Source organism: Phacochoerus africanus, chromosome 3, assembly GCF_016906955.1.
Source record: "Phacochoerus africanus isolate WHEZ1 chromosome 3, ROS_Pafr_v1, whole genome shotgun sequence".
Classification (NCBI taxonomy): Eukaryota; Metazoa; Chordata; class Mammalia; order Artiodactyla; family Suidae; genus Phacochoerus; species Phacochoerus africanus.
In genome coordinates, this window is record NC_062546.1 from 14,969,116 (window position 1) to 14,981,092 (window position 11,977).

Below are 11,977 nucleotides of genomic sequence, written 5' to 3' on the forward strand. Positions count from 1 at the left end.
ATGGTCCAAGTCATGTCTCTATCCCCAGTGCCCAGCAAAGGGCCTGGATCCATGTAAGGGCGCAATGAATGTTTGATGAATAATAAGCTGGCCACTTCCTCAGCTAGAAAATAGGAATAATTGAAGACAGGAATATTTCCTAATTGAAAACAGGAATAATAGAAAGGATTGAATGTCACTGCTCATGAAGTGCCGAGAACACCACCTGGCACATGGCGCGCACTCGGCTGGTCATGTGCACGCGTGATGTATGCGTACATACATATATCTGCTCCTTGAGGTTAAAGAATCCAAGTTTATTCCAAAAGTTCCAGCAAAAAGGAAGGTGGGAAGAGAGGACGCAGCCCACTTCCCCTTCTCCTTGTCCTCCAGTTTGGATCCGGCAGGCCGGCTCATTCCTTATCAGGATGGCCCCCTTGAGGACCCCCCACTGCAGTGCTGAAGCAGGATGAGGAGCCCTAGTCCTCGGGGCACTTCAGGAGGTCGAAGGTCACGTAGCCCACATAGTCCACCTGATTCACCTCGTTCCGGGAACTCACACGCCAGAAGAAGCGGGCCTGGCAGAAGTAAGCTTTCTCTGCAGGGGAGAGGCAGGCCCAAGAGAGGTGAATCCACCCCTCCCACATACGCGTGCAGAAACAGGAGCGGGATCTCTGCAGTGATCCCTTCTGCCCTTCTGAGATCTTTCCCAGGTTTTCATCGGACACCTCTTCCCTCCTCCCCTCCCCCCCATCCCCGGAGATGCTGGAGGGCACAGACCTCCAGGTCCAAAGCAGTGACACAGAGCCTGGCACACAGGCGATGCTCAGAAAAGTCATTCAACAAGTCCATGCATTCACCCGACAAATACTTATCATGCCAAACACTGTCAGAGGCACTGGGGGTACAGCCGAGGAAAAATGCAGGCATGATCTCAGTCCTTTTGGTGCTTACACTCGAGTGAGGTAAGACAGATGGTCAACAAGCAAATGCGGAAATAAATGAGATTCAATAGAGAAAGCTATACGGGAAATAAAAGTGAGCGAATAGATCAATGAGGGTTAGAGAAAGCCTCTCTGAAGAGGTGGCCTTAGTGCTGAGACCTGAAGGATGAGCAGGAGGCAGCCCAGTGACAATCTGGAGGAAAAAACGTTCCAGGCAGAGGGAACAACTGGCACAAAGGCCCTAAGCTGGGAATGACCTTGATGTGTTCAAAGAGCAGCCAGAGGCTGGTGTGAGTGGAGCAGAGCGAAAGGAATGACAAAAGTAGTGGGAGGGGACGGGGAGGAGGGGTTAGATCAGGTCATGTTAGTTTCTTTGACCTTGGCATGGGTCTAGAGTCACCCCCAAAACCATTGCCCTCCACTCCCAGCCCCTCCCTACTCCCAGAGAATATAGTAGACGTATCAGACAACCAGGATGGCTTAGAGGAGGGTGTTTGCAAAGGAGGTGATGAAAAGTGCCTGTTTTGGGGGTAGAGTCAACAAAACTTGTCAGCTGATTGGATGTGAGCCGTGAGGAGAAAGAGGAGAAAGCAAGCGTAACTCCAGCTCCCACCCCCATTCTACAGGTGGGGAAACTGGCTCCATGAGGAGCAGGGACTTGCCCAAAGACACACAGCTATGAATTGTCTTATTTATCACTGTATCCCCAGTGGCAGCACAGTGCCTGGTACATTATAGTCACCTGATAAATATTGCCTAATAAAAGAAAAACGTCTCCATGCGAACCAGGTGTCCTGTACTGTAGGGTGAAAGTGCTTCCAGCTGGGGAGACAGGAATCTGGGTCCTAGTTCTGGTTGTGCCCCTGTGTCCCCGGATGATCTGATAAGATCCCTGCCTCATAGGGAACTCGTCTGTGCTGGGGTATTGGCCTCAACCTCCGCTGGCTTTTTTCTTTCTCAAGCCTGCCCTGGGAGGTGTCTCGGGAGCGATCCTGCCCTGACCCTTGTACTCAGCCCTCACCTTGGTACTGGAAGATGTCGTGTGCGTTCAAGGGCACCCCGGGGAACATCTGGTCCACACGGGTGGCGCTCCGGGAATCCACCTTCTGCGTCTTCACGTCGAACCTGCAGGACCCCAGGGAGGAGACAGGTGCTGAGCCGGCGGGCAGGGGATGGCGCCTGGGCTCCCCCTGCCGGCGGTCCCCGGGACTCTCACCTCCAGAAGTTCTGCTGGCTGAACAGCAGCACCTTACCCGCCTCGCGCGGGAGGGCCCCCGTGACGCGGGCCACCTCCGGGCCCAGGCCCAACTTATCCAGACGCCTCGGGCCTAGTACTGACGCGCCTGTGTACACCCACACTTGGCGTCCTGCAGGAGAGAAGGGTCACATCGGTCCCGGGGGCAGGGAGTGGGCATACATTTTTCTTGAATGTCAAGAGAGACAACCCAACGAGGCCTTTCCGCGCCCGGCGTGCCCTCAGTCTCTGTGCCCAAGAAGCAGCGCCGCTCGGTGGGTGAAACTGTGCAAGGGTGCGGTGAGGAAAGCTGAAATTCAGCCCCTGCTAGATTTGCTAAACTGTATCTACCAGAAGGGGGCGCCTTTTTCTAATTCGCAAGACAAGTGTTATGGATTATCCTCGGTCTCTCGGTCCTCCTAGGTTGGGGGCCGGGGAGGGGATGGACCAGCGGGGGAGAATGAGGAAACTAACCAGAGAAGAAGAAAATCTTCTTGCTGAGCGGCTCCTCAAAGGCAGAGTCCAGCTTGTGGGGAAGTGCAGGCCACCTGTCCTTGATAAGGAAGGGGCCCTGCACCCGATGTTCCTTGCCCTCAGAGAGTCGCCAGTACTTCCTGGGGACATGAAAAGGGAATGGCGGGGCGCTGAACCTTTAACAGAAGACCAGGGGGCCGGGAGACACAGGCAGGTCCCACCTCCAAGCCCAGCCTTGCCCCCTCACCCATCCTTGAAGAAATGTAGGCGATTCCGGATCTCCACGATGGCATCGAAGATGTCCACATTGCAGATGTCCTCCCCTGGCCCCAAGGACACCGTAGGGGCTGCAGAAGGGCCAGCAGTGGGAGGACCCGTGGGGCCAGCTGAAGGAGGGCCTGTGGGGCCAGCAGTGGAGCGCTCAGAGGGGCGGGTAGTGGGAGGCCCGGTGACGCAGACCGTGGGGGGAACGGTGGACTGGGGTTCAGCTGTGGTGGTGGTTGGAGGCCGGGGTTCAGGTTTAGGGCGAGAACCTAAAAAGAGACGAGACATGAGACACCCCCTGTTCCCACACATCCCGGTGTCTCTGGAATAGCTGCTCCCCCAAAGCCTCCCAAGCACTCACATTTTATTTTATTTTACTTTTCACTCATTTTAGATGCTGGAGCCTGCCTTCCCCCAGTCCCGGACAGGCAGCTTCCTTTCACACACTCACCCCCACCCCCAGGCTGGTGGGAGAGAAGTCTTTTTTGAGCTCTCAAATGGAGTGCCAAACCTAGTGCCAGGAGTTTTATAAACTCACATTAGCTTGTTTGATCTTCAGGGGGAAAAAAAAACCCTGTGAAGATTATTATCTCCATTTTTTTAAATACTAATGATAAATTATGATTTAAAAAATCATCAAACATATGATGCTTACTATATGCCAGGCATTATTCTAACTTAGGGAAACGTCCTAACAACCCCATGAGGCAGGTATTAGCCCCGCTTTACAGATGAGGAAGTTAAGGGGTGAAGTAACATGTCCAAGGTCATCTAGCCAGGAAGCGGCTGCACTGGCTTTTTTTTTTTTTTTTTTTCCCCCTCCCCTGGGCAGATGGAGTGCCTGGGCCAGGGATCAGATCCAAGCTGTAGCTGTGACCTAAGCTGCAGTTGTGACAACACCAGATCCTTAACCCACTGTGCCAAGGTGGGGATTGAACCTGAGTCCCAGCACTCCCAAGATGCCTCAGATCCCATAGCACCACTGCAGAAACTCCACGGACTGGCTTTTGAACCTATGTCCATCACACTCTAGAGCCTGGGCTCTTATCACCATCTCCAAGCACTGACCTGACAGCAGTTGTACCCATTGGCACTGGGGTCTCTTGAAGATAGATGTTGGGGTCGTAACTTTTTCCTCCTCCCTGTTCTCAGGGTACTGGGAGCTGACAGAACCCAGCCTTTCCCTCTGCTCCCTCCATCCCTGCCCCACACTCTCACCATACAGATACTGGATGCCCCGCACATCGTCCTCATGCAGGGGGTGCTCCTCAGTGAAGCTGTACATGGGGTACATGAGCGCCTCTGGCACGGTTGAGTGATCTAAGCCCAATGCGTGGCCGAACTCGTGCGCCGCCACAAGGAAAAGGCTGTAGCCTGGACGAAAGAGGGAGCCTGAGAGGTAAGCCCTGGGCCAAGCCCCCATCCCCGGCCATCCCTCCTGGACGCCTCTGCCCTGGCCGAGGCTTCAGCCTCGGAACCCTGCCCACCTTGGTCCGGGCAGAAACCCCACTTCTTGTCCTTGTCGAAGTTCGAGGTGGTGGCACACCAGAGGTGCCCATCACTGCGGCCCTCTCTGGTGCAGGCCGAGTACTCCTTGCCCAGGAAGGTGAAGGGGAAGACGCACAGGTCCCCCGCCGAGTTGCCTCCCGTCACCGTCGAGTCAGCTGGAGAGACCCAGAGCCCCCCAGGTTAAGCCAAAGGGACGGGTCCAAAAAGGAGCCAGAGTTGGGCCAATCGAGGAGCAAGAGAATCTTGGAGGCCCATTTTAAAAGCCTAGGGGGCGTTGTGGGGCACAGCTGAGACCGGGCTAGGCTGATGGGCGGGGCCTGGGGCTGGAGACCCATGGAGAGGCTGCCAGCTGGGCTAAAAGGCCAAGCTTCCGCGGACGCGGCGGCAGCAATTGGAAGGCAGAGGGAGGAGCTGTGGCGATGGCGGCAGAGTCAAGGTGATCCCGAGGGCCGATGAGGAGTGGAACAACAAACCGATGGGTGGAAGAGCCATGCTCGGGGACCAACGCGAAAATAGGGAGCGGGGCTGAATCAGGTAGGCGGGGCAGAGGTACCTCGGGTAGGGCAGAAGCCATAAAGCTTGTCCTGGTCGTAGTTGGCGGTGGTGCCGCACCAGCGGTAGCCGTCTGAGCGGCCGTCGGTGGTGCAGGCGGAGTAGGAGCGGCCCTCGAAGGTGAATGGAAACACGCAGGGCTTGCCGTCCGCGTTACCGTCCCGAGTGAAGAGTCCTGGGAGGCCCACACGATTACCCCGAAGTGCCCCGAGTTTATCGACCCACAAACCACCTGCGTACTGCGCCCCTCCTCGCCTCCGTTCACAAATGCGGAAACTGGGCCCAGAGAACGGGATGGTGATTTGCAAGCCACACAGCACTAGTGGCCTAGCTGGGATTAAAACCCAGCGTCCTGGGTCCGCGAGAGGGGTAGGCACTCACTCTCGCTAGGGCAGAAGCCAAACTGGCGGTCGGTGTCATAGTCGGCCGTGGTGCTGCACCAGAGCATGTCGTCGGAGCGGCCGTCCGTGGTGCAGGCGGAATAGGAGCGGCCCTCGAAGGTGAAGGGGAAGTGGCAGGCTGCGCCATTTGCGTTTCCGAAGTAGGTCGGAACCACTACAGGAAAGAGGGAGAGGGGTCAGGGAGACTGGTGGTGCGCCTGAAAGAAGAAGGGAATGGGGGCTAGGCCTGCTCGGGAACTCACCGACGCCTTTGCCCAGAGACCACAACTCTTCATCGTCGAAGTGGGCGTCTCCTTGAATGCCCGGGCCAGGAGGGAAGGCGTGTGCCAGGAGCCCGTCCTTCCCATCGAAGGGATACCCATCTCCGTGCTCTGAAGACGCAGGTGGAGAAGAGAGTTAGCCGCGTGTAGTTGCGCAGGTTGTGCGCTCCCCAAGGCCGCTGGGCCGAGTGCGGGCTGAAATCCCGACCACGGGCCGCGGAGACTTGCGTCCCAGGGCTGCGCGGTGTTAGGCGGGAGGGGGTGCCATAGAGCGAGAGGCAGCCAGGGCTGCGGAGACAGGCACGGGAAATCCAGTTCAGGGCCCTCTCTACTCTTTCCGTGGTCCGCCGTCCCCTGTCCCCGTCGCAGACCCTCCTGGCTTTCCCTTTCTCGCGATCTCACCCTTAACACCAAACTGGATAACGATGTCGGCGTTGGGGCCGTATACGCGAGTGAAATTGAGCGGCGTCACCTCGCTCCAGAGCGCGAAGGCGCGGGCGAAGGCGTCGTCAATCACATCGCGCGGCAAGTCTTCCGAGTAGTTTTGGATCCTGCGGGGGAAAGGCACGTTAGAGGTCAGAAGTGAGGGGCGGGAGCCGGGGCACCGCAGACACCCCAGGTCTCAGCCACTTAAGATAGGCAACGATCCCTACGCTCCACGCTTTCGTCTGTAAAGGACTTTCAGACGTATTTTTCTCCTTGTACATTCACAGCGGCCCTGGCAGGAGGACTCACAATGCGGGGTCCATTTCCCCGACGAGGAAACGGAGGCTCAGAGGTGGAGCCGCTTGCCCCAGGCGGCGCATTTAGGGAAACCTAGGTATCGGCCTAGGACCGGACGTGTTCACCGCCGGGCGGCGCGCGGGACCGGCCTCTCCCTGCCAAGCCCTGTTCTCCCGCAGCGGGCCGGGTTGCGCACCAGTAGGTGATGTCGTGGTGGTGCCACTTGAGGTCGCCCTCAAAGGTCTGGAATTTGCCCAGGTCCGGGACGCCGCAGCGCGGGGCACGCATGGCATTCAGGGTGGTGGTGTCCAGCTCGCCAGTCTGCGGCAGGGCCAGGCGCTGCTGGAGAAGCTTTAGAGCCCGTTCCTGGGACCTCTCTCCTTCGATTATCTCGGCCACTTGAGTGTAGCCATAGCGGTACAGATATTCCTGTGGATGGAGGGGCGGAGACATCCCAGAGCCCTGAGCCCTTTCTCTGCTCCCTGGGCCAGGACTCTATCCCTCCAGGCTCTCGGGGACCAGAAACACAGGCACTGTATCCAGGACTTGGTACCCGGGGTACCAGTGCCTGTGCCCACTGGGGACCCTCGCCTCCCTGTAGACATTCTCAGCACCTTTCTACCTCCATGCCCCTGGCCATGCCTACTTCAGGGCCCCCTAGGATTTACCCCTGTTCACCCCTAGCCCATGCCCATCCCAAACTCCTCCAGTGCCCCGTCACCACTGCCTATCTGGGAAACCCTCATTAGCCCATTCCTGGGAATCACTGCCTAGAGGCTCCCTGTGCCCAATCCTGGACACCTCTGTTCTCTGGACATGCCCATTACCCACCAACATGCCCTAAAGTGTCTCCTCAGAGACACCAAGCCCTTGCTGGGTCTCTTGGCCAGTCCTTCCCAACCCTAGCCTGGGGCGGGTGCATACCTCTGCCAGCTGCCTGTCGCTGAGATTGGTTCGTAGGTCTCCCGGGAAGACCACAAAGGTGGGCTGGCGTGGTTTGGGGGCGGCAGAGCAGCCCAGCACCAGGAGCGCCAGGACCAAGGGCTGCCAGGGGCTCATCGTGAGGGTAGCAGTGTCTGACTGCAGCTGCCCTTGTGGGGGCTTTAAAGAGGCACTGTCAACTGAATCAGTGACCCCGCCCCTCCCCGCCAGGCTAAGGGGAGAGCTGACTCAGGGGATGCGGAGTGAGTGTGTGTGTGTGTGTTGGGCAGTCCGAGCATGAGAAGGCAAAGAAAGGGCTTACACCACCTCCTTTCCCCCCCACCCTGCCCACAGTCCCCATTGCCGAGTCAGGCAGGACCCCAGACCCACAGGAAACCACAGGCCCATAGGGGAAGGATTGGGTTTTGCAAACTGCAGAGCTTGTAAGAACTGCATGAAAGGGAAGGCGGGGAGGCAAGGCTGGAGGGCTTGAGCTTCATCTGACGGCCCCAGGTGGTCAGCCCAAGGGAGAGGGATGGAAGAGTCCCTGTGGGCCTCTTTCTGAACCTAATGATCCCCCTTCCTGATCAGACCCCCTCCATCTGAGGGCCCCTCCCCACACTCCCAGGCTCTGTCCTCTCTACTCCCAGGAAGCCATCCTTGACTCAGCTTCCTCTCCCTGCGCCACCTGGGGCAGAAGGACTGGGCTCTGCTGGGCAGGACCTGGGGAATTTCATGGGGACAACCCCCGTTCATCAACAGGCTGAGCCCTTCAGGATAGTAAAGGGGGAGTTTGTGGCATCTGGAAGCCAATAGACATGGCTCCAGTGTCTTGGGCAAATGTCACCACTTAGAGTTTGTTTCCTCAGCTGGGGAGAAAAGAAAAGGGCCCTTTGTCCTTAAATTGATGTGAAGATAAAATGAGATCAGACACATCAAATACTTAGTACCATGTATGTTGCAAGTATTCTAGAAATGGCTGTGATCGCTTTTAATTGTCTGGGCCAAGGTCATGATTCTGACTTGGAATCAGGAGACCGGAGTCTTGGATTCTAATATGCTGTGTGACCTAGAGTAAATGCCTTAACCTCTCTGGGCTTTGGACTCTTGAACTGCAAAATAGCGGGGGGCCTTGCAGAATGATCTATGGAAGCCCTTTCACTTCTCCAGAACTTCTCTCTCCAGAACAGCACAAACTCCAGCTCCGATAATCACCTCTTATGCCAATAACCAGCATTCTCCCTCCCTTCTTTCCAGTGTGAGGCAGGATCTGTATTTGCCTTGTTCAAAGCCCGTTGTTTGGGAAGGACAACAGCAGCAATTCAACAAGCTGTATTTAAAGGGCTAGTATGTGCTAGGCACTTTTTATGCTTATCTAATAAATGAGTCTGTGAGACAGAGACAGTTAACTTCCTTTACAAGAAAATTGAAGCTCTAGGGGTTCTTCCGTGGCATGTCAGGTTAAGGATCAGGCAATGTCACTGCAGCAGCTTCGGTCACTGCTATGGTGCTGGTTCAATCACTAATCCAGGAGCTTCTGCATGTTATGGGTGTGGCCAAAAAAATTTAAAAAAAAGAAAAAGGCAAAACAAAACCCTGAAGCTCTAGAGCTCACGAATTAATGAGCATCAGCTTTGGAGTCACACAGTTCTGGTTATTGGTCCCAGCTCCGTGACCCTGGGTAAGTCACTTCATCTCTGAACCATAATAATAATAACGGATTTTTTGAGACGGACTGTGTTGAGGGCTGTGATAAGTTCCCTATAAGCATCTCATTTCATTCCCCCCCCCAACCCCGCTCTGTGAGGTAGGTTCAGTGAGTACCCCCTCCCATTTTCAGAGGCAAAAACTGAGGCTCAGAGTAGTTAAGGAACTTGGCTGTGATCACACAGTGAGTGAATACTCAGGATTAGGCCTCAAACCTAGGGCTACCTGGTTCACAAGCTTTTCATCTTTATCACCATTTACAGGGAACTGAAATGACCAGGGATTGGAGGGGAGCAGGAGGGATGGGTGGGGGAGGGGAAACGTAAACCTGAAACCCTTCTCCCTTAATCCTCTGCACCCACTGAGGATCAGAGAGGAAGTTCAGGTCTTGGGGAAATCAGAGGTTAGGACAGAGGACCCAAGGGAACCATACTCCAGACTTGAGAGTCTGGGCTCATAGAGCGATATGATTTTAGCAATGGAAACAAAGAGACCCTCCAATCCAAGGGAGGGTTATCTGGTAGCAGACATGGGCTTTAGGAGAATCCATGAACCCCCCCCCCCCCCTTGCCATCAGTTGTCCAAAATGCCCTATCTCTGTATATATATATATGTTGCATTTCTCAAGGTCAATGGTATTGATGTTTGGGGCCAGATAATTCTGTTTTGAGCAGCTGTCCTTTGCCTATTGGAGGCCTAGGAGAATCCCCAGCCTCTACCCCATGCCAGTAGCACCTCCCCCTGCCAGTTGTGACAACCAGAAACGTTGCCAAACCTTACTAAATGTTCCCTGGGCAGGCAGGAGAGGGAGAGTCACCCCCAGCTGAGAACCATTGATATCTGTCGACTTTTCTATGAAAAGGGTCCAAACTTTATATCACATACGCCTACCATTGACGATGATCCTCAAACCTTTAAAGACCATCTCCTCAGGGGATTTCCCTTGTGGCACAGAAGGTTAAGGATCCGGCATTATCACTGCAGCAGCTCCGCTTGCTGCTGTGGCTCGGGTTCGATCCCTGGCCCAGGAACTTCCATGTGCTGTGGGTGCAGCCAAAAAAAATACCATATGTTCAAGAAATACTTGTTGAGTCTTATGGGCCAGGCATCATGCTAAAAGAACTGAGTGGCCAAGATGGGCTTTGTCCCAGTACCCCTGGAGCTGAAAGTCCAATGGGGGAGAAATGGAATGAGTAATTAAGAACAGAGAGACAGATATCACAAGAAGGAGACATTTATTTATTGCAGTTATCCCCACCATGTAGATGAGGCAACCGAGGCCCAGATGGAATTTCCCATAGACCACAGAGTGTTGGGGGGCAGAAAGGAGTGGTAGTGAAGAGCCTGTGCTTTGGAAATTGGCTGAGAATTTCAAGTCTCAGCTCTGGCACAGACCCACTGTGGATCTGAATAGTTGACATAACCTGTTAGCGCCTCCATTTCCCCATCTTAAAAGGGGCAATAATAGTGGGACTGTGACAATCAAATGGGCTAATAAAGTGTCTGGCACATGGTCATAAGTGCCTGCTGCTCCTCTAGTCATGACTACCTCTGGGTCAGCTGGCTCTTTTGATCAAGTGGGGAACAGGGAGAGCGCACCCCCCCAGGAACCCCAGAGCTTGATCCCTGGAGTCAATCCAAGCAAGAACCCTCCTTTCCTCCCTCCCTCCCAACTTCCTTCTTTACCTCTGGGCTCCCCAACCCCCCTCGAGGGGAACTTTCAACACAGCAGTGGCAGGAAGTGGTTCTGTCACCACATCCCTTCCTCAGTCCCCCAGCCCCTCCTTTCAGTACTGAAACCGAGGTTAGCCAAGGCACTGGGAGAGCCGGACCTACCCCGAGGTGGGCGCCCTCTAACCCTGTCCCGTGTCAGAGCTTGGACTCTAAGCCCCTCACTCAGGTGGAGGCCGCATCAGGATGGGGAGGGGGCTGATCTTGGAGCCCTGAGTCACCTGCTGGATGACACAGGCCCGCAGGCTGCTATTAGTAACTCCAGGCCCCCAGACCGATGTCAGCCTCACGAGGTGAGGACTCTCTCTCCCTGTGTAGGATGGGGGAACTCCAAGCCTGTTTCTCCCAAATCTGCCCCAGAGGGGAGGGGCATCCAGCCTGAGGGCCCTGGCAGGATGTGACTGGTGTCTGGGATGAAGCAGGAAGGCCTGCGCACTGCAAGACGTTGCCCAAGGGGAGAGCATCATTCCAGTGCCCACACCCCACCCACAAACACACCTGCCACCCCAGCCCCAGGTGCTGGCATTTCCCATGCTGACTCGCAGAGGCCCTCATAATTATTATTATTTGTCATGCCCACACCTATCTGCATTGTGCTCCTTCTATAGGAAGATGTAGAGTGTAGACTTTGTAAGCAGACTCCTCGGGTTCAAGTTCCAGTTTCTGCTCCTTCTGGCAGTGTGACCTGAAGCAAGTCGCTTTTCCTCTCTCTGCCTCCATGTCCTCCTCTGTAAAACGGGGGCGAGAACTGTCCTTGCTTCCAAGTGGTGTGGAGGGATAGAATGAAATTCGACATTGCAAATCTTTAGCACGTAGTAGGTTCGAGGGGCAAATGTTAGCTATTATGTTTTTGTGACTGTAGTGCGCTCACATTTACAAGTTAGGACTCAGGAGTGCATTTTACAGGTGAGGAATCTTTGAGGCTCAGAGAGTTGCCCACACAGTTAGCAAGGAGCACACCTGGGACTCAGCCCACACCTGACACCAGCCCCCTGTTCTTTCCACAGCATTGCGCATGTGCCGCCAGCCACCCCAATCCGTGATCATTCTGATAGTCAACGCCTGGGGGTGGGCTTGGGGGCACTTGACAGCTTCTCCGGCGCTGTCAAGTACCTCATCACCTCTGGTTTGTACCTAACGGTGGATCTTCTTGGTAGCCTACCTGAATCTGAGCTTTCAGAATCCCTTGGACTTCATGAGAGGCTGAGATCATAAGCCGTTTTCAAGGTGACAGACCCAAGGCCCAGAGAAGCACTTCACGCTGCTCACTGTCACACA

General features: G+C 55.2%; 1 protein-coding gene across 1 annotated transcript; it reads right to left on the reverse strand.

Annotated features, from left to right (window-relative positions):
* Positions 1 to 275: 275 nt before the first annotated feature.
* MMP9 (matrix metallopeptidase 9) lies at positions 276 to 7,518 on the reverse strand. The gene is made up of 13 exons (XM_047770977.1): positions 7,265 to 7,518; positions 6,537 to 6,769; positions 6,020 to 6,168; positions 5,600 to 5,728; positions 5,338 to 5,511; positions 4,958 to 5,131; positions 4,383 to 4,559; positions 4,114 to 4,269; positions 2,879 to 3,164; positions 2,632 to 2,771; positions 2,140 to 2,290; positions 1,945 to 2,048; positions 276 to 577 (listed from the first exon to the last, which is right to left on the reverse strand). The coding sequence occupies exons 1-13, from the start codon at positions 7,397 to 7,399 to the stop codon at positions 459 to 461; spliced, it is 2,127 nt and encodes a 708-aa protein (XP_047626933.1). The 5' UTR covers positions 7,400 to 7,518; the 3' UTR covers positions 276 to 458.
* Between the last annotated feature and the right edge of the window lie 4,459 nt (positions 7,519 to 11,977).

Coding starts and splice junctions, on each gene's coding strand:
- MMP9 (XM_047770977.1), bottom strand. CDS start 7,399: ATGAGCCCCTGGCAGCCCTTGGTCCTGGCGCTCCTGGTGCTGGGCTGC. Junction 6,169..6,536: donor CACCACGACATCACCTACTG/GTGCGCAACCCG, acceptor TTTCCCCCGCAG/GATCCAAAACTACTCGGAAG. Junction 5,729..6,019: donor TATCCAGTTTGGTGTTAAGG/GTGAGATCGCGA, acceptor CTGCGTCTTCAG/AGCACGGAGATGGGTATCCC.